The sequence below is a fragment of the Tamandua tetradactyla genome, chromosome 16, assembly GCF_023851605.1.
Source record: "Tamandua tetradactyla isolate mTamTet1 chromosome 16, mTamTet1.pri, whole genome shotgun sequence".
Lineage (NCBI taxonomy): Eukaryota > Metazoa > Chordata > Mammalia > Pilosa > Myrmecophagidae > Tamandua > Tamandua tetradactyla.
The window spans coordinates 5630832-5648864 of NC_135342.1; the positions used below are offsets into that span (position 1 = coordinate 5630832).

An 18033-nucleotide genomic window follows, 5' to 3' on the forward strand; every position below is an offset into this window, starting at 1 on the left:
GGCGGGCCTGATGGACAGCTGGACCAGGGCTCCAGAGCCCCCACCCCCTCTCTGTCCACCCCTGCTCCGGACGCCCACGGCACCCGTGCTGCCACCCTCGGAGCACTGCACTGAGATGTGATTGTCTGTGCGTGGCTCTCCCATCAGACAAGGGCAGGAGCCAGGTCCAGGAACTTGGCTCTGTCCTGCCCAGGTACACGGGAGGCCAAAGGAAATGCGCACTGAGTGACTTGGATGGATGGATGGATGGATGGATGGATGGATGGATGGATGGATGCAGGCAGTGAGATGGTGACACACAGACATCCCCACCCATGCTAGATAAAGTGCCTGCAGTGTTTCCTCAATGCCTGCGTGGCCCTCCCGCTGTGTTCTAATTGTCCACACTGACTGACTTCTCTCCAGGGTGGAGGTGGGATGGATGCAGCACTAAGGGTGCAGGGCCTGGCACCCCAAGCTCTAGGGAAGCATCTGTGAGATGAATGCATGAAACCTGTTCTTTCCCTCCACCTCACTGGGTTCTCCCAGAGGGGAGCACAGGAGAGCAGCCTGCCTGGCGTCCACAGCTGCAGAAGCAGCCCTGGGTGGGTCCTGCAGAGCCACTGGGCCCAGCACCCACCTGCACCTCTGACCCGCTCCTCCTGCCCCCCATCTTTCTCAATCTTGCCTGCTCCAGCAGCTCTCTGATTTCAAGGTGTACTTTTCTGCCTTCCATCTCCCTGTCTGCAAGTCTCTATCACTCTCCTCTGTGTCGCTTTCCCACGGAAAGGATTGCGTAGACTCACTTTCCCTCCTTGCCCCCTCTCTTGTTCTCTCTCCCACCACCACACCTGCAGGGTTTCAGTTCCAGCTTGTGCAGAAATGACCCCCTATCAAAGTCATCGACAACACCCACGTCCTTCTCTGAGTCTCCCTGATCTTCCTCTAATTCTCAGCAGCATTCAGCACAGCTGACTCTCCTCTTGAAACACTTTATTCTCTTGACCTCTGTGGCTCTCTTGGTTTTCTGCAGACATCTGGTCACTCCTCGCTTCCCCTTGCTAGATCCCCTTTTCCCTCTGAGGGAGATGACCCCAAGGCCCTGGCCAAGGTCTCCTTCCCTGCCCACACTCACTTCTGTGGCAACCTCATCCAGAACCGTGACTTTAGTTTTCTTTCATATGTGGATGTTCCCAAAGCATTTATTTCCAGCCATGACCTCTCTCCCAAGCTATGGTCTCACATATCCACCTGGCCGCTGCATACCCCAGCTTGGATTTCTAATAGGCATGGTCAACTTGGCTTGTCCAAAGGACAACTCTTGATTCCTCCCACTCAAATCCTGTTTCCTCTTCTGCCCTTCCTGGCAATACACAGAGGTACCCACCCGACTGCACCCCCACCGCCAATTCCCTCAAGCCTAGTACAAAGAGTTCCTCTCTTTACCTTGCCTTGGTTTTCATTCCCTCACCCAATGTTTGTCCGGTTCACCTCCAGAATTCAACACCTAGTCCTTCCACCTCTCTGCACCCCAACTGATGCTGTCCCGGTCCAAGCCACCATCACGGTGACCAACCACGACAGCAGCTACCTCACCTCCTTGCTTCCATGTTCAAATGCAAGTATCCATTCTCAGCAAAGCAATATGGTTCTGTTTTTGCTTTTGTTTTGAATGAAAATCTGATCTTGTCACTCCTGTGCTCAAAACCCTTCAATGGCTTCCCATTCAGTCTAGAATAAATTCAAATTTATTTGATTTGATCGGCCCCCAGCCTGTGCTTCTGACCTCATCCCCCTTCCCCTCCCCCTCGCCGCACACGTCTCCTCGCTGCTCCTGGGACCCAGCAAAAAAGTTATACCCAGAGCTTTTGTGATGGCCTTGGGGCCTGGAATGCTTGTCCCCAGATTGTCCCATGTCCGTATCCTTCTCATCATGTCTCTGTACAAATGGTACCTCTGCAGTGCATCTCCTCTATTCACTCCAGTCAGCCCCACCTCCATCCCTGTGCTACCATATCCTCTTTAACTTTTAAACACTGATCACTAACCGGAATTATCGTAGTTTGTCTCCCTGCCACATGCTGTGGGCTTAGACTAGAACAGGAAAGCACCCGATAAATATTTCTTGAATCCAAAAAAAAAAAAAAAAAAGAATCCCTCTTTGCATTTGCTTCTGAGACTCTCCACATTTCTTTCTGTAACTACCTCTGAATCTTTGCTTCTACCTTGCTATTGCCTATCTCTGTGTACTTTTTGTATCTCTGAGACTTTCTCCTCCAATCTGTGCATCTGCTTTGTCACGACCTTCTCCTGTCTTTTCTCCCCTCTCTATGTCATCTCCCCATGCCTTACTTTTCCTCTCTGTTTCTGTGACTCCGTCTTCCCCTTTCCCACTTCTGGTATCCTTTCCATCTCTTTCTCCTGCCCACCCGCCGCCTCTTTCTTGCTCTCTTGCTGGCTTTTGGGTTCTAGAACCCACTATTCTCCTGACCAGCTCTGCCCCTCCCCCACCAAAGATACTATCTCCCCCTCACCACATAAGTCTCTTGACTCCACCTCCCCCTCTCCATCTTCTCTCCATTTATCATTGCTCACACTAAGTTCTCGCTCATTGGATCCTCTCCCCTCCCCCACGACATCCATAACTGACCCTGGAACTGCCCCCCAGAATTCCTCCTGGGTTTCCTGGCCCCCCCATTCTCCTCCTCTCTGGTCCACCCACATAGGCCGCAGAGGGAAATTTCCAAAGCCCAGTTATAATCCCGTCCTCCTCTCCTCAACCCTTCAGGCCACCCCAGGTCCCCGCGGTGAAGCTCTCGGCTGCATGGTGCCATCGCCAGCCTCCCCTCCCTGCTGCTGTCTGTATCCAACCACTCCTGCCTCCCTGCAGACCAGGAACCTCCAGAGGGCAGGGCCCGGGTTGTATCAGCTTTACATTACCAGCCCCGGGCAGCACAGCAGCCCTCAGTACATGCTGAGAGGATGAGGAGAGACCTGCTGAGCACTGTCCCTTCCATATCCTCAGTGACCTTCGAGGCCCACCTCTCCACCCCACAGCCCTGTCATCCCAGGGCAACTGCACCCTCCCTCATCCACCCCAAAGCCTCTGCCTTCTGCACATATCTTTCCCTGGTCCCAAGGGGCTCTAACGCCCTCATCTGACCCTGCTCTTTCCCTGCTGAAAACTCTCCAATGCTTCCCTGCTGCTTTTAGAATAAAATCCGAACCCCTCAGCCCGGAACCAGTCTACCTCTATAGCATTATCCCACCCGGAGCGACCAGCACCCTTCCCAACACATCATGCTCTTTCACCACGCCAGCGTGGTGGTCCACATGCTTGTTGGCCCAGAATGCCTTCCTCCCCCTCTTCCCCGCCTGTCCAACTCCTACGTATCCTTTTAAGACCCATATTGGGCATCGTACTCTCCAGGAGGTTTCCCCTGAGTGCTGTCCACTCCTGGCAGTTGGTCACTCTGTCCTCTGCATTCCATGACACTCTTTAGCGTCAGCGTTAACACCCCCCGCCCCCCTGCGTGGATTGTGGTCGTCTGTCTACGTCTGTCTGACTGATATAAGTGCCTCAAGGGCAAGGAAAAGGCCTTCTCCACGCCTAGGGGTCCTCCTTCTAACTCTCTGCCCTGGTACATTAGCAGATGCTCCAAGATGTCAGTGAGTGGATGGTTGAATTAACAAATCTCTGAGTCCCAGTGCTTCAGACACCACGTTACTGCTTCAGCATTGGTGGAATTATATGCTTCATCCCACCAGAGGGTGAGATCCCAAAAGGCAGCTGCCTGGTTTGACACTGAATTTCCACATCTCTGCCTCTTGCTCTTGTCTGCATTTCTTTCTCTTTGTACACCATTCATGATATGCAACCCTTAAAGCAATCCCATCACCGCCACCACCCTCAGAATAAAATCTAAAGCCCTTGCCTTGCCTACAGGCCCCTGCACAACTTGGCCCCGACCATGCCCCCAGCCCCATTGTGTTCCATTCCCACCTTGCTCACTCACTGCCCTTCAGTTCTCTTTGGATCTTCCTTCCTACCCCATGGCCTTTGCACCTGCTCCTCTCTGCTGGTTTTATCTGGTTGGCTTCTTGTCACTCTTTCAGTGTCGGCTAAATATCTCCTCTTCTTAAACAGGTTAAGACTCCCAGTGGAGCATTTCATGGCAATTTCCCCTACATCCTAACTGTAACTTTTTGTTTATGTGGGCGGTTCTTTGATCATTATCTGTCTCATGCACAAGATGTAAACCCTTTGAAGATCTCAGGGACCCTGTCTGTTTTCCTCCTTCTGTATGCTCAGCATTGGCCACAATGCCTGGCAATCATGCCAATAAGTCACCAGTAATGAGTGGAGAGTCCCTTTCTATGCCCCTGCCTCTCCTACCTGCGGACCCCAGGGCCTAGTTGGGGCTTCATAAACCGTTATGGAATAATGAATGAAAAAGTGAATGGATGCCCGTGTTTTGCGCATTGCCCTCTCAGTGCCCACGTCATCGCGTCTGTCTGCCTTTCTGCATCCCTTCTCTTTATGGAGAGCGTATATATATATATAGTCTGCAGATATAACTATATATTCTTGGGTTGCGGACCCCTCTCCAGGAGCCGAGCTGGGCCGGGAGTCTCTCCCGCCCCGCCTCGCCCCGCCCCCACATGCACACAGCAAAACGTTAAAAAGAAAACATCTCAAAACTGCAAAAAACACCGTTGCCCTCCCCCCTCCCCCCAAAATAAAACACGCCGCTCCCTCACAAAAGCCCCCTCCCTCGCCCCCCCCTCGGGGTCCCTGCTTCGGAGGGTGGGGAGGACGGCGCTCCCCACGCCCGGGGAGGGGGGGGGTGGCGGGCGGGGGTGAGGGCGGGGGAAGGCCAAGCAGTCTCCAGCGCGCTCACGGGGAGGGGGGGCGCCCCCGACCCCCGGCAGCCTCGTTGCACGCGCGCCCGCGCACGCGCCCCGGACACGCCCCCTCCCCGGCTCCCCCGCGCCCCTACACGGGCGTGGTTTTCCTGTTGAGCGTGTTGGTGTTAGAAGCCGCGGCCTCCTTGGCCAGGGTCCCGGGTGCCGGAGCGGCGGGCGCGGGCGGGGCGGGCGCGGGCGCGGCGGGCGGCCCCGTGACCGTGACCGTGACGCCGCCTCCCGCCTCCTTGGGGAAGGCGTTGTGCAGCGTGAGGAAGCCCGACGTCCCCCCGCGGTCCCGCTCGGCGCCCGCCCCGCCGCCGCCGCCGCCGCCCCCGGCGCCCCCTGCAGCGCCGCCGTACGCCCCGCCGCCGCCGGCCCCCGCCAGCCCCGCGGCCACGCTGCCCTTGGACGGGTCGCGGCTGAGCGTGTACATGGAGATGTCCGTGGAGGCGAAGCCCGGGCCCCCGGGGCCGCCGGGAGACGCGTCCCGCGACGGCGACGGCTCGCTGGAGCGGGAGCTAGAGCGGGAGCGGCGGCGGTAGCGGAAGCGGTAACTGGGCAGACGGAGGATGGCCGAGGGGCCGCTCCCGCCACTGCCGCCCGCGCCCCCGCCGGCCTTGAGCAGGTCCGAGCGAGACTGGCAGTGCGCCTCGCGGCTGCGCTCGATGTAGATGTTGACGGCCAGCACGCCGATCACCTCGGCCAGGATGAAGGACAGCCCGCCGAAGTAGAAGGACCAGCCGTACGAGTAGTGGCTCTTCTTCTCCTCGTCCCGCTTCGGGCCCGGCTCGCCCGCGTTGGCCGAGATGTACACGATCACTCCGATGATGTTGCTCAGGCCTGGGCGGGGACGTCAGACGGGAGCCTCGAGGCCAACCCCGGCCCCGGCCCGCCCCCCCGGCCCGCCCCCCGGCCCGCCCCGCGAACCCACGCCCCGCCCCCGTGATTCAGGCCCCTCCCCCGACCGGCCAGGCCCCGCCCCCGCCCCAGGTCGGCCAGGTACCGCCTCAAAGGCCCAGACCCCCCAGGCCCCGCCCCGACCGGAGCCGCCTCCTTGCCCAGGCCCCGCCCCTGATGGCCAAGGTCCCTTCAGCCCTGGAAGGTCGGGCCCCATCCCACCTCCACTACCATCACAATCCTCACTGGCCCAGGCCCCGCCCCAGTTGGGCTAAGCTCCTCCTCGGCTGCCCCAGACCCCGCCCCGAGAGCCCGGGCCAGCTCTAACTGGCCTAAACTCGACCTCTGAAGAACGAGGCCGGCCTGAACCTCCAGACCGTGCCCTCGCGGGCCTAACGCCAGCCTTCACCAGCCTTACAGTCCCGGGCTCCCTCAAGGCCCGCCCCCTGCAGATCTAAACTCTCCCTTTCCCGCCTGGCTCTCTATTCTAGGCCTTCCCACCGCTGGTCTGAAACTGGCTGTTTTGGGACGCTTTCCCTTCTGCTCCAGGCCCTGTCTTTAAATTCTGCTCCTTCTCTGGACTCGGCCCCCGCAACAAAAAGCTCTGCTCCCTGGAGTTTCCCAGGACAATTCATTTCACGTGAAAGGGGTTCTTGGCATGCCCCTGGGAACTGTGATCCGGCCCCGCTTCTCAAGTTGTCCGGTCGAGCAGAGACTCGTCTAGAAAAGGCCCAACCTCGCCTCCTCTGCTGGCCGAAGTCTGGTGTCAGCAATCAGCCAGGCTGCCCCCTCCCCCCAAGGCCGCTGGTGCATGACTCTGCCCCCTTTGGAGATGCCACATCCCACCCTTCTTTTCCTAGCCTCTCCTCCTTAAGAGGGCAGCGGCGCCAGGTCTGTGCAGTCTCCCGGGCCCGGTCTCTGAGAGCTCGCCCCTAAAGCCGGCTCCTCCCCTTCTGTGTCCAAGTCTCGGTCTCGCTCTGAAGACCCTGCCCCCAGTCACCCGGCTCCGCCCCTCCATTCTCAAGACCCCAATTCTGTCTTAAGGCCTGACTCAGCCGGTCGTCCAAGCCCCACCCCTTCCGTCTCCAGGACGGCGGGCTTCGGAGATCGGGCGTCCCGAGTACGCGCCAGAAACCTGCCTGTGCTTGGTTTATTTCCCTGGAAATCGGCGAGAAGCCTACACCTACCTTGCCGGGGGGTGGGGGGGTGGCTACGGGGTTCGCGAAGAACCCAGGAAGGCTCCAGGCCCCAGGGGGCGCCCGGGGCAGGGTCGCTTGCAGATCTGTACGCGCGCGCGCGCGCACACACACACACACACACACACACACACACATATGCGCGCGCGCACACTCGCAAGTGGACCGCCCCGGCCCGCGGCCCCCTCCCTCTGCCTCTCACCTGCTGCGACAAACAGGATCCCTGCGCCCAGAATGATGTTCCTCTTGGACTTGTATACCCGGGAGGCGGCCACGCACACTCCCCCGAGAAGCAGCAGGATGGCGCTGAGGATGGGGAAGATGCTGGAGGCCCGGACGACGCCTGCGGGGCACGAGGGAGAACGAGCGCGCGGTCAGAGCGGCCACCCGCGCCTCTCGCCTGCTGGCGGCTCGGTCCTCCTGGCTCTTCCTCCTGGCTCCCTCTCTTGCTGTGTTTTAGGGCGATTTTCTTTCTTCCCTCCTTTTTTTTTTTTTTTTCTTTTTTCATTTTCTCTTCTCTTGCAAAATCTTCCCTATTGCTAGGTCGTATTTCCTCTCCTTTCTCTCTGCCCTTTCCTGCCTCAGTCCTTATTCTGTCCCTGAGTTTTTTCTTCTTTTTTTGCTCTAAGTCATGCCTCCTCTCTAGTTTTTCTCCGAACTTCTCTATTTCTCTGGTTGACCCTCCCCTTTATCTCTTTTTCTTTCCTGCCTGCCCCCTCCCTCCCCTTCTCCGTCCCCCTTTCTGCACGTCTCTTTCCTTTCTCCCAGTCCCGCTTACAGAAATTAGAATCTCTCTCTCTTTCTCTTTCTCTGTCTCCCTTTCTCTCTCTCTCTTTCTCTCTGTCCCTTTTCTGTCTTGGTGAGTCTCTAAGATTTCCTGTCTCTTTCTCCCTCCCGCTCTCTCTGCAATCCTTTCCACCCCCACCACCGAAATCCCAGGCAACCAGATTTTGCGATTTCTGAGCCAGGCCGAGGCCGCAGCCAATCAACACTCGGGATTTGCCGCGCTCTCGGGGTGGCCGCCAGTCGCCGCCCCACAGCCCCAGGGCGCGGGGGCCAATCCCAGCCCGGGAACCCACCGCCAGTCCCAGCGCAGGGCGGCCAGTCCGCGCCCGGGACCCCACTTCGACCCGCGCGGAGGTGAGAGGAGGGGGGGGGGGGGGGGGGGGGCGCCGCGCCCGTGAGGAGCCCGTGGGGAGCCCGCGGACGGCAGCATCTGGACCTGGAGAGGCGGTGGCGCTAAGCTCCACGCATCGCGGCCAGGGCCCGGCCCCTCCCCACCCCCGACCGTCCCGGGCCCCCACGTACGGAGCAGATACTCCGCGCTGTCGTGATCATAATCCGTGTCCTCCGGGAAGTGGTTGATCTTCACGCAGACGCCTCTTTTCAACCCTGCAGGGGGACGGGGTGGTGAGGGGGACCTCGGAGCTGGAGGCCGGCAGGCCTGGGTGAGAAAAGGCCCTCCCCTGACCTAAACCACATCTCTCTGGGTTGATTGGGAGGCGGGAAATCCTAGCTCCTGAACCTGTATTGGGATCTGGGGCAAACTTTCAACTTCTCTGGTCTCAGTTTCCCCACCTGTTAAAAGAAGAGCTAACAAACGAGGGCCTAACAATGCTCAGTAAACGGCCACAGGACCTTGGCCCGGCCACCCCGGGAAAGTCACACAAGCTCTCCAGAACTGTTTCCCCCTCTGTAAGAAAGAGGGCGTGGGTTGCAATTAGAAGACTCTGTCCTTCCAACGCCAAACTTGTCGACACCTCCTAAAACGCGTGTGAAAGCAAAGAAAGGGCTGCAGGGGAGCACCAAGAACTACATTTCCCATGAGACCCCAGGAGGTCTTGAGTCCAGCCGTGGGGAGAGCAGCCCCAGTGGATCATGGGAGTTGTAGTCTCTTCGGTCCTGCGTCTAAAGAACGGGAGTCCCGACCTCTTTCTGCCTTGAACCTGGAACCTAACGGAGCGACGTGGCGTGATTGAAGCAAGCAGAGGCAGGTAGAGGAGGTGGAGTATGTCTTTCGGCGTCCCGCCGTCTCACCTTCCCTCCTGTATCCCAGAACACCTTCCTCCTGCCACTCAGATCCCCCTCCTCAGACCCTTTGGGAATCTACCTTCTCTTCTTTGGAGATGGTTCCTGTGTTACTACCTCTAACACATACCTGGAGATTAATCAATCGATCGATATAAATATATTGAGTTCAGTCAACTCGGGAGGCTCCTGCGACCTCCAGGCTTTTGCCCAGGCTGGCACAGTCTGTTCAGGTTCTCATGTTCTCTCCTTATGGAATACTTACCCTTCCAGGTGCCGCTCAGAGGGCACCACTTGATAAAAACATTCCCTACACACACACCAAAGTTGGGACAGTTTCTTCCTCTAGGGCTCTGCAGCTCCCCCTGCTGTCCCCCTCCTGACATGCTGCAGGTTGGTTTGGGATAAGCCTCAACAAGCTGGGGGTTCCTGGAGGAGGGGGGCGGAGGGTCTGAAGAAGCCTCTATGTCCCCACCATCATCTAACTTGGGCCTGGCACACAGGGGGCATCAAGGAATGGGTGTTGAATGAATGGATGAAATACTGAATGACTGGACAGCATAAGGGGAGAATAAAGGTGGGGTACAGGGAAAGGAATGGGGAGAAAGGAAGAATTGGGAGAGGGAATAGAAGGCAATAAGCAAAACCAGCGAGAGCTGGCATTTGCTAAGTGCTTCCTAGGTGGATTATCTCATTCAGTGCTCCTGGGGCTCCAGCGATAGACAAATGCTTGGGTACTGAGATCAAACCCCTGTGTGTGAAGCCAACTCCGCCCCCTACATACTCTGTGACCCTGTTGGTGGTACTTGGGCCAGCTGGCTTCAATTCCCTCATCCCACTTCCCAGCTGGCGGGTGACAGAAGCAACACTGAAACGCACAGCAGCCTGCCTTGCTGGAATGTAAGGTTTTGGACTGGACACCACTGGCCCCCCAGCATTGAAAACAGTACCTAACACAAACTTGGTGCTTGATAGAGATTTGTTGAATGAATGAATGAACATATAACTCCCAAGTGCAAACTCTTACCCATTGATGCATCCAGTGTAGCATGGAAGTAAGTTCATGGGCTCGGTCCCCTGCTTTCTTAAATGTAACTCTCTCGAGGCATCAAGGATAATTAAATGAGGTGGAGCATGCAACGCACCTGGCATGCAGACTGTCTCAACAGGTGAGCGGTGAGCAAAAAGGACAAGCAGCACTCACTGAGGGCTAGCCGTGCACCTGGCACTGTTCTAAACATCTGATGAGTACTAACTAGCTCACTACTCATGACAGACCCTAGGAAGCAGGGAGGAGTAGTGTCCCTGCTTTGCAGATGAGGAAACCGAGGCACGGAGAGTTGAAGAACTTGCAGAACCCACAGAGATAAGTTGGGGGAGGAGATTCAAACTCAGCTCAAGAAGCGATAGGGAATGGGTGAGGATGGTGGACTCTGGTGTGGACTTTGGAACCAAACTCTTAGCTCACATCCTAGCACTGCTGCTTCCCTGCTCTGCGGCTTTGCAACCCTAGACCCCTCTAAGTGTCTGCTTCCTCACTGGGGAACATGAAAATGATAACACGCTGTATAGGGTTTGGATGCATTTCAATGACATTTGATGAAGAGCCCAGCCAAGCACGGAATACCAGGTGCTTATCGTGTGTGCTTCTTTCTATTGTGAGTCAACTGGGCTGGAAGCTTTCTGTGCGTAGGGCTAATGCTGACGTGTTCCTGGATCTCTCCCAGGACCTGCCTAGCACAGAACTGGGTGGGCGGAGGTTACGGGGAAGCGTGTGTCGTGGTACGAATATGGGAGAACTGGGTTCTAGTCCCAGCTCAGCCCTTTCCACGTGGGTTGGCCCAGGCTGACTCACTCACTACCTCCTGCTGGCCAGCAGCGTCCAGATCTAACAAGCGAGAGGGACGATGATACCGTCCCCTGGTGCAGTTGTGAGGATTCGAGAGATAACAAGGCATGCAAAGTGCTTGGCACACAGGACTTTATATTGCTGGCACTAACAGATGGGGCTTTGGGTTCAGATTCTGGAGTCCGGAGAGAGGGAGAGGCACGGCACGGGGGGAGTGTAGCTAAGATTCCTGAGAAGGGGGCTGGCTCTGGCCTTTCCAATCCAAACACCACCGGCCTCCAGGAGTTTCTGAGCATCTAAAAGATAGTGACGCAAAATTGAGATGGGCTGTGACATCACATATGCCCCGGATTTCAGACTCAGTGAGAATTAAAAAAAAGTGTAGTGCATTAAAATTTTTCTGTTGATTCCATGTTAATCAATCAATATTGATTGGCCACTTTGGTTTAATTTGGTTAATAAATTACTATCATTAACTACACTTGTCTGAATATCGCTACTGGAAACTGTTTAACTCTATATGCGGCTTGTAGTCTATTTCTATGGGAAATTGCGTGGCTAGAGGTCGGGTTTTCAGGACGAGGCTCCAAGGGCCTTGTCCCTTAAATTCTTAATAACGATCAGAAGATAAGGAAAGACAACAATAAAATAGAAACTGAGTAATCTAGTCCTTTATTCCTGCTAGCCTTTATTATTGTTATTTTAAAAATTTATCCTGATAGCCCATGACAAACTCTGGGATCTGTCCTGTAACTTCTTGTTGAAGAGTGGTTTGAAACTATGCTTTTTTTCTTATTTTGCTTTGTATAGACGTTATATTATACAATAAAAAGTTAAAAAAAAACTGTCCTGTTAGCCTTATAAATGCTTTACTCATATCAGCCCATTTAATCCCTCTACTCCCCTGAGTCAGGTGCTATTGTGGGGTACTACTGGGATTCCCCATTTCATGGAAGGTGGGAATGAAGCACAAAAAGTTTACGTATGACTGCAGGTCAGCCTGCGGCATGAGGCAGAGGCAGGAGGTAAACTCAATCCGTCTTGTCCCAGATTTTGTGTCTCACATTAAATCAGAAAGAGGCTCCAAACACAGATGGGGTCGAGCCCAAAAACTCCTAGAGAAACACGACTTCAGGAGGCGATGGCCTGAGCAGCCTAGGTTTTACACTCTTGGTGCCCCCTTGGGCTGCAGGCACTGATGGAGTTGATGCTTTGTTCACCTTGGAAACGAAACAGACCTGAGTTCAAATCCAGTCCCTGCTGCTTATCAGCTGTGTGACTCTGGGCAAGTTCCTGCACCTCTCTGAGCCTTGTGGGAGTTATATTTGTATGTCTTCCAGCAGTCGTGAACATGCAGTGACAAAATGCATGACAATTACAGTAAAAATAAAGTCACCTTTCACTTATCGCCTCCTTAAAACTTACTTCCTTTGCCTTCTAGGATGCCCACTTAACCTGTTTTCTCTCAAATCCCTGCGGCCTTTCTCACCCCTTTGCTGGGTTCTTTTCCTCTCCCTGAACCTTCAGGAGAGAACTCAGCCCCTGAACTGGGAAAAGATTCTGTTTGTTCCTGTCTCTACTCATTCATTCTCTAGGTCATCCACATATGCCAATAACCCCCAAATTTACATCTCCAGGTGCCAGACTCATGTTTCACATCTCTAATTTCAGATCAGGGGTCAGCAAACTGCAGCCCGCAGGTCAAATCCAGCTAAGAATGGGTTTTGTGGTTTTAAATGATGGAGAAAAAAATCAGAGAAGAATAATATTTCGCAGCATGTGCAAAGTCTACGAAATTCACATTTTAGTGTCTGAAAATAAAGTTTTATCGGAACAAGGTCACGTGCATTGCCCACTTGGCATCGCGGCCTGTGCAGGGGCCTTACAGATGCGGTGGCTGCAGAGCCTGCAGCGCTCACCACTCAGCCCTCTGCAGGAAGAGCGGGCTGCACCCTGTCCTAGATGACACCGCTAATAGGCCTCGTAAATAAACAAAACTGAGCTCGTGATCTCCCTCCTGATAGTAAATTAGATGAGAGAAAATCAAAGTAAGTAGATAAAATATCTGTCATCCCATCTTATGAATGGTTTCCCCCATTCCTAGGTGCTCAGGCCAAGAACTTAGCGCAGTGACTCTCGACTAGGGGAGGGGTGTGTGTGGATTTTATTCCCCAGGGGACAGGTTGACAAAGGCTAGAGACAATCGACAATTCTGACAGTCATAACTGGGAGGAGGGACGAGCCCGGCCCCTGAAGGCGGAGACGCAAGGATGCTCACATCCTGTGAATGCACGTCAGGGCCCCCCCATGGCGCAGAAGTCCCAACATGCCAACAGCGCTGGAACCCTGCCTTCGAGGGCTCCTCTCTCTCTCATACCCCACAGCTGACCCACCAGCAGTCCCTCCCCACTGTAGCTTCAGAATATACCCCGAATTCAAGCCGCTTCCCAAACTCCACTGCCCCCTCCCCCCCCCCCTCACCGTGGACCAGCCACCTCCCGCTTCCCCTCACTCATTTCCCTACATGGCTGCCAGAGTGATCCCTTAACAATTAAGTCAGCTCACATCACTCATCTTATCAAGAACCTTCGAGGGCTCCCATCTCAGAATAAAGAGCAAAGTGCACTCCAGGGCCTATAAGGACCTGTTACCTCCTTGTACCACCCGCAACACCCCCCTCACTCACCCCACCCCAGCCCCAAGGGCCAGTACATGCACAGGTGTGCTCCCGCCCAGGTGCAGTTCCCACAGCTCAAAGCCCTGACCCCAGATGGTCACTGACTCTGCCTCTCACGCCATTCAGACCCTCACTCAAATGTCACCTTCTCAGCGGGGCTTTTCCTAGCACCCTTTTCTACCATTTCATGCACACCTGACACTTCCCATCCCCTTCCTTGCTCCTGTCCCTCCTTAGCACTTAGCTCTATCTAACACCCTAAACGCTTTATTATTCACCTCCCTTATTATCGGTCTCTCCCTCTAGAATATAAGATGTACAAGAACAGGGATTTTTTTGGTCTATTTTTCCCCCCACTGTGGTTTCCCCAGACTCGAGAACAGTGCCTGACACACAGTAGAAACTCAATCAATATTCACCTTTGAATGAATGAATAATGAATGAATGACATTCTTACTATATGCCATACACTGACCTAGTAGTTTTGTGATGCAAGCCCTGCATTTGACTTTGTCAGACCAGTGAATGGACGTGAATGCAGATGCACAGAGGAGCAAGCAGGTAATGTATTGAGAGAATTGGCGGGGTGTGAGGCAATAGGGAAGAGAGGCAACTGGGGTGAGATGGAGCCCCTACGCCTGTCTGAAGCAGCTGCTACTCAGATCCCGCCCATATGGGCGCTGCAGAATGTAGTTGTCAGATCTTCCAAAGAAGGCAGAAATTACTCTAATATGAAGATCTCCCTACTTTTAACTGTGGGCAATGGATTCCAATTTGGCTGCAATTTGAAATGTTCCTCATGAATCTGCAGATTCCATGCATCAGTTTGCGGCCTCTGTGACAGGCAAACCTGAATTCTCCTCTGGCCCTCCCCCTTTCACAGCTGGGCCACCATGAGTAAATGGCTTAGCCTCTCTGAGCCTCACCTTTCCCATCTCCAAAGGAAGGTGCTACCGCCTCATAGGACTGAATGAGATAATGATATTTCTGACTTGTCGTGAGTGACCAGTGAAAAAGAGAGAAAGGAAGGAAGAAAAGTGGGGGGCGGTGAGGGGTCTGGAAAAGGGGGTGTCAGTTTCTTGATGTGGAGCAGAAGCTTCAAGATTGGTTAGTTCTGCTCCTTCCTGTTGCGGGTGAGAGCTGGGAGGCTCAGGGAAGTGATAAGACAGCAGCTGCACAGGGGTACAGATGCACAGTGGGACTGGAACCCCTGCTTCCCAGCGGGCTCCAGGCTACCAGGAAAGGAAGCAGAGAGACTGAGGGGTGGGAGAGAAGGAGGGGAAGGAAGAGGGCAGGACTGGGGAAGAAGCGGGGGAGGTGGGAGGGGAGGACCCTAGCTAGGATGGAGCCCAGGTCTGACAGGGAAAATGGGAGAGAGGAAAAGAACGAGTGGAGATTAGAAGAGGCAGTGGGGTCAGCAAAAAGAAGTCTTGGGGTCAAGAAACGGAAGCAGGAAGGAGGGAGGAGGAGGAGGAGGAGGCTGGAGTGGAGGAAGGAGGTGTGGGTCAGGCTTGCAACGGAGAAATGAGGCAGAGGCGCTTCAAGGAAGAGGAGGAAAGGGGCCAGGGCCTGGGGCGGGGAGGGATCCCGGCGGGCGAGGGGTCCCGGGGGCAGAGGCGAGGCCCCGGACGGCGCCGCGAGGAAGCCCGGGGAGCGGGGAGGCGGGGTGCGCGCGGGTGCCCCCGCCCCTACCTTCCAGGCAGCAGATCCTCCAGAGGCCGGAGTGGGTGAGGCCGCCGGGGTCCTTCTTCTCCGGGGGCCCGCCCCCGCGGTGTGGGGGCGCGTCGTCCGCGGCCGTGAGGTTGGTGGTGTTGCAGATGAAGGCGCGCGTGTACAGCCAGTAGTCCGTGCTGATGGCGATGGTCATCAGGCCGAAGGCCGCGAACGCGCCCACCGTGGTGAGAAGCACCTGCACCCCCTTTTCGCACCACAGGCCCCTCTCCTCGTTCCAGCGCTTCAGCGACTCCAGCTTGACCACGGGCAGCCGGGGGGCCGCGGGCCACCACCGGGGCAGCGGGGGCGGGGCCGTGCCGGCGGCTGGGGGGGGTCACAGCGCAGGCAGAAGCGGGGGCCCGGGGCCGGCGGGGCTGGGGGGGCGCGGTGAGGAGGAGGCCGCGGCGGGGGACGGGGTCAGAGGGCAGCCATGGTCGCCGGCTGGTGGAGGGAGGGCGGGGAGTGGGGTAAGGGGGGTTAGACTCCGAGGCAGATGCCCCTCGCCTGGTATCCCACCACCACCACCACCCCCTGCCCGCCCCAGCCCCCCCCCAAACCCACCTATTTCCTCTATTGAAAAAATCTCCTCTTCTCTAGAAAGATCTTCCTCCAGGAAACACTCCTGGTTAATTTTATCCCTCCCCAGCAGTGCTTCCACCCCCACCCCCGCAGCACAGGACACACCCCCAGGCCCCCTCTCCAGCTCCCCCCTCCAGCCCCGCTCCCTCCCCCGAAGGAACCCCTGTTCTGTCCTTCCTGTCTTGCAAGACACCCCTATCCACCATTCTCTCCCACACCTACTATGTCCTCTACTAAAGAAAAATCCATGCCTGTCTCCTAACTTTGCCTCAAATACCTCCGCAACTTAGCGAGGCCCCAACACCACCATTTCCACCTCCCCTCTTTGGGGAACTCGCCTCCAGGAGTGCCTGCTGTCCCCTTCTCTCCTGCAATTCCTCCATGCTTTCCTAAATAAGTTCTCCACTCCGGGGAGGGTGTGTGTGGGGGGTCTCTCCATTTCTCCTCAGCCATAAAAGCATTTTCCCAACTAACCCTGCCTATTTGCACAACTCAGAATAACCACCGGGTCACCAGCCCCCACCCCCCATCTCCTCTGCTGGGGGGGCTCCTGTCCCCTTTTGGGCTCACTGTATTCAACCTCTGCTGCACCCTGAAATTACCTGGGAGTCTTTAAAACTGCTGAGGCCTGGATACCACCTGACAAATTCAGATTTAATTACTCTGAGGTATGGCCCAAGCATCTAGAGTTTTAAAAGTTCCCCTGGGAATTCGAACATGCAGCCAACGGTGAGACACATTGAGAGTTAGAAGAATGCCGGCATCTCCATTACATGCCCTCCAAGGGCCCCCACCATGTCCTCTCACAGGATGTCCCACCCCCTACTACATCTTCTACTCAAGGAAAAATCCCCCGTTCTTCCCTCTGCCTCGAAAAGTCTTCTGAGTCTAGCCCCCACTATCTCTACAACTTAGACGAACTTGTCATAAGCATCATTCTCTCCTCCATTAAGAAAAATGTTCCTACTCGTGGGCTTCCCTTCCTCCAGACCCCAAAGTCTTCTCCATTCAGGAAGCTCCCCAACCACTGACCTGTACCCCCACTTCTGTCCAGGAGCCTCTGCCCAGTGCCCCCAGGTCCCTGCTTCTCTGCCTTTCTACTCTCTCCCACTGCCTCCATATCCCCTCCTTGTAGCCCTTGCCATCGTCACCACACAAGAACCCCCCAACTCTAGATGTCCCCAGCTCGCTTTGATCCCCACTTTCTATTCAACACCCCCCACACACTTCTCTTTTGTCAGGAAGAATCCCCTCTGCTTTTGCCCACTTCCTGTACTCACTCTAGCGCTCAGCATCTCCTCCACTTGGGAAAATCCCCTCCATGGGCCCCCACCAACTTCCCCCCTTGGAAATACCCCTGCTGCCCCCCACCCCCACTATTCCTCCTGTGCAGAATCATGCACTGCCGCCCCCTTCATCTTCAGGATTAAAAAGAACCTCCCCCACCCCCCTTAGACTGTGACCCTCAGAAAAATTCTGCCTACAAGACCACAACTCTCTTCTCAAGTGGGAACAATCTCCCACCCTGTCCCCGTGCCCCACTGTCCGTTCTTTTTCTCTTCTGCAGCTTGCTTACCACCTCGCCCCCGGCCCTGCCTTTTCCCACTCACCCCAACCCCTCTTCCCTGCATGTGCCCCGTTACCTGCTTCCATCATTCTTTCCTAGACTTCTCCCAAACTCCCTCCAGTTCAGAGCCTGGAGGGCTTAGAGGAGGGGGTTAAAATGCTGGGTCCCAGCACAGGGTGACCTTGTCTCCCAGTTACTTCCTGCCCATCCAAGGGCCCCGGCTGGGGCTGAGCCAAGGAGGGGCTGCTAGGGGGGTGTCTCCATGGCAACCGGGCCTGCTGGCCCCACATGCCGCTTCCCCCCTGCCTGCCCACATGCAGACCGACACTCACCAGCCTCCAGGGCACTGGCAGCCCCCCAGCCTCCCTCCTCTCTTTCTTGGTCCTTTCCTCTCTTTCTTCTCCAGAGTTTCCTCTCCTCTTATCTCTCGGCCTCTTCTCCCCTCACTTGTGCCCCCCTAACCACCATCTCCACTGTCTTAGCAAATTTCCTCTCCTCTCTGGAGTGGGCACCTCCCCCTACTGCCCCCCCCCAACCCCGTAAAGAGAAGGGAAGAGGGGTCAAGGAGGGAAATGCCCTTTGTTCGGGTTTGAGGACCTTTTCATTTTGTCTATTCGAGGGACAATCCATTTAGCTTTAG

At 55.8% G+C, this 18033-nt stretch overlaps 1 protein-coding gene across 1 annotated transcript; it reads right to left on the reverse strand.

The window, feature by feature from the left end:
* Positions 1–4975: 4975 nt before the first annotated feature.
* On the reverse strand, positions 4976–15515 carry CACNG8 (calcium voltage-gated channel auxiliary subunit gamma 8). Its single transcript, XM_077133550.1, has 4 exons — positions 15227–15515; positions 8289–8372; positions 7183–7323; positions 4976–5727 (listed from the first exon to the last, which is right to left on the reverse strand). Exons 1-4 carry the CDS (start codon positions 15399–15401, stop codon positions 4976–4978), a joined length of 1152 nt encoding a protein of 383 aa, XP_076989665.1. The 5' UTR covers positions 15402–15515.
* Between the last annotated feature and the right edge of the window lie 2518 nt (positions 15516–18033).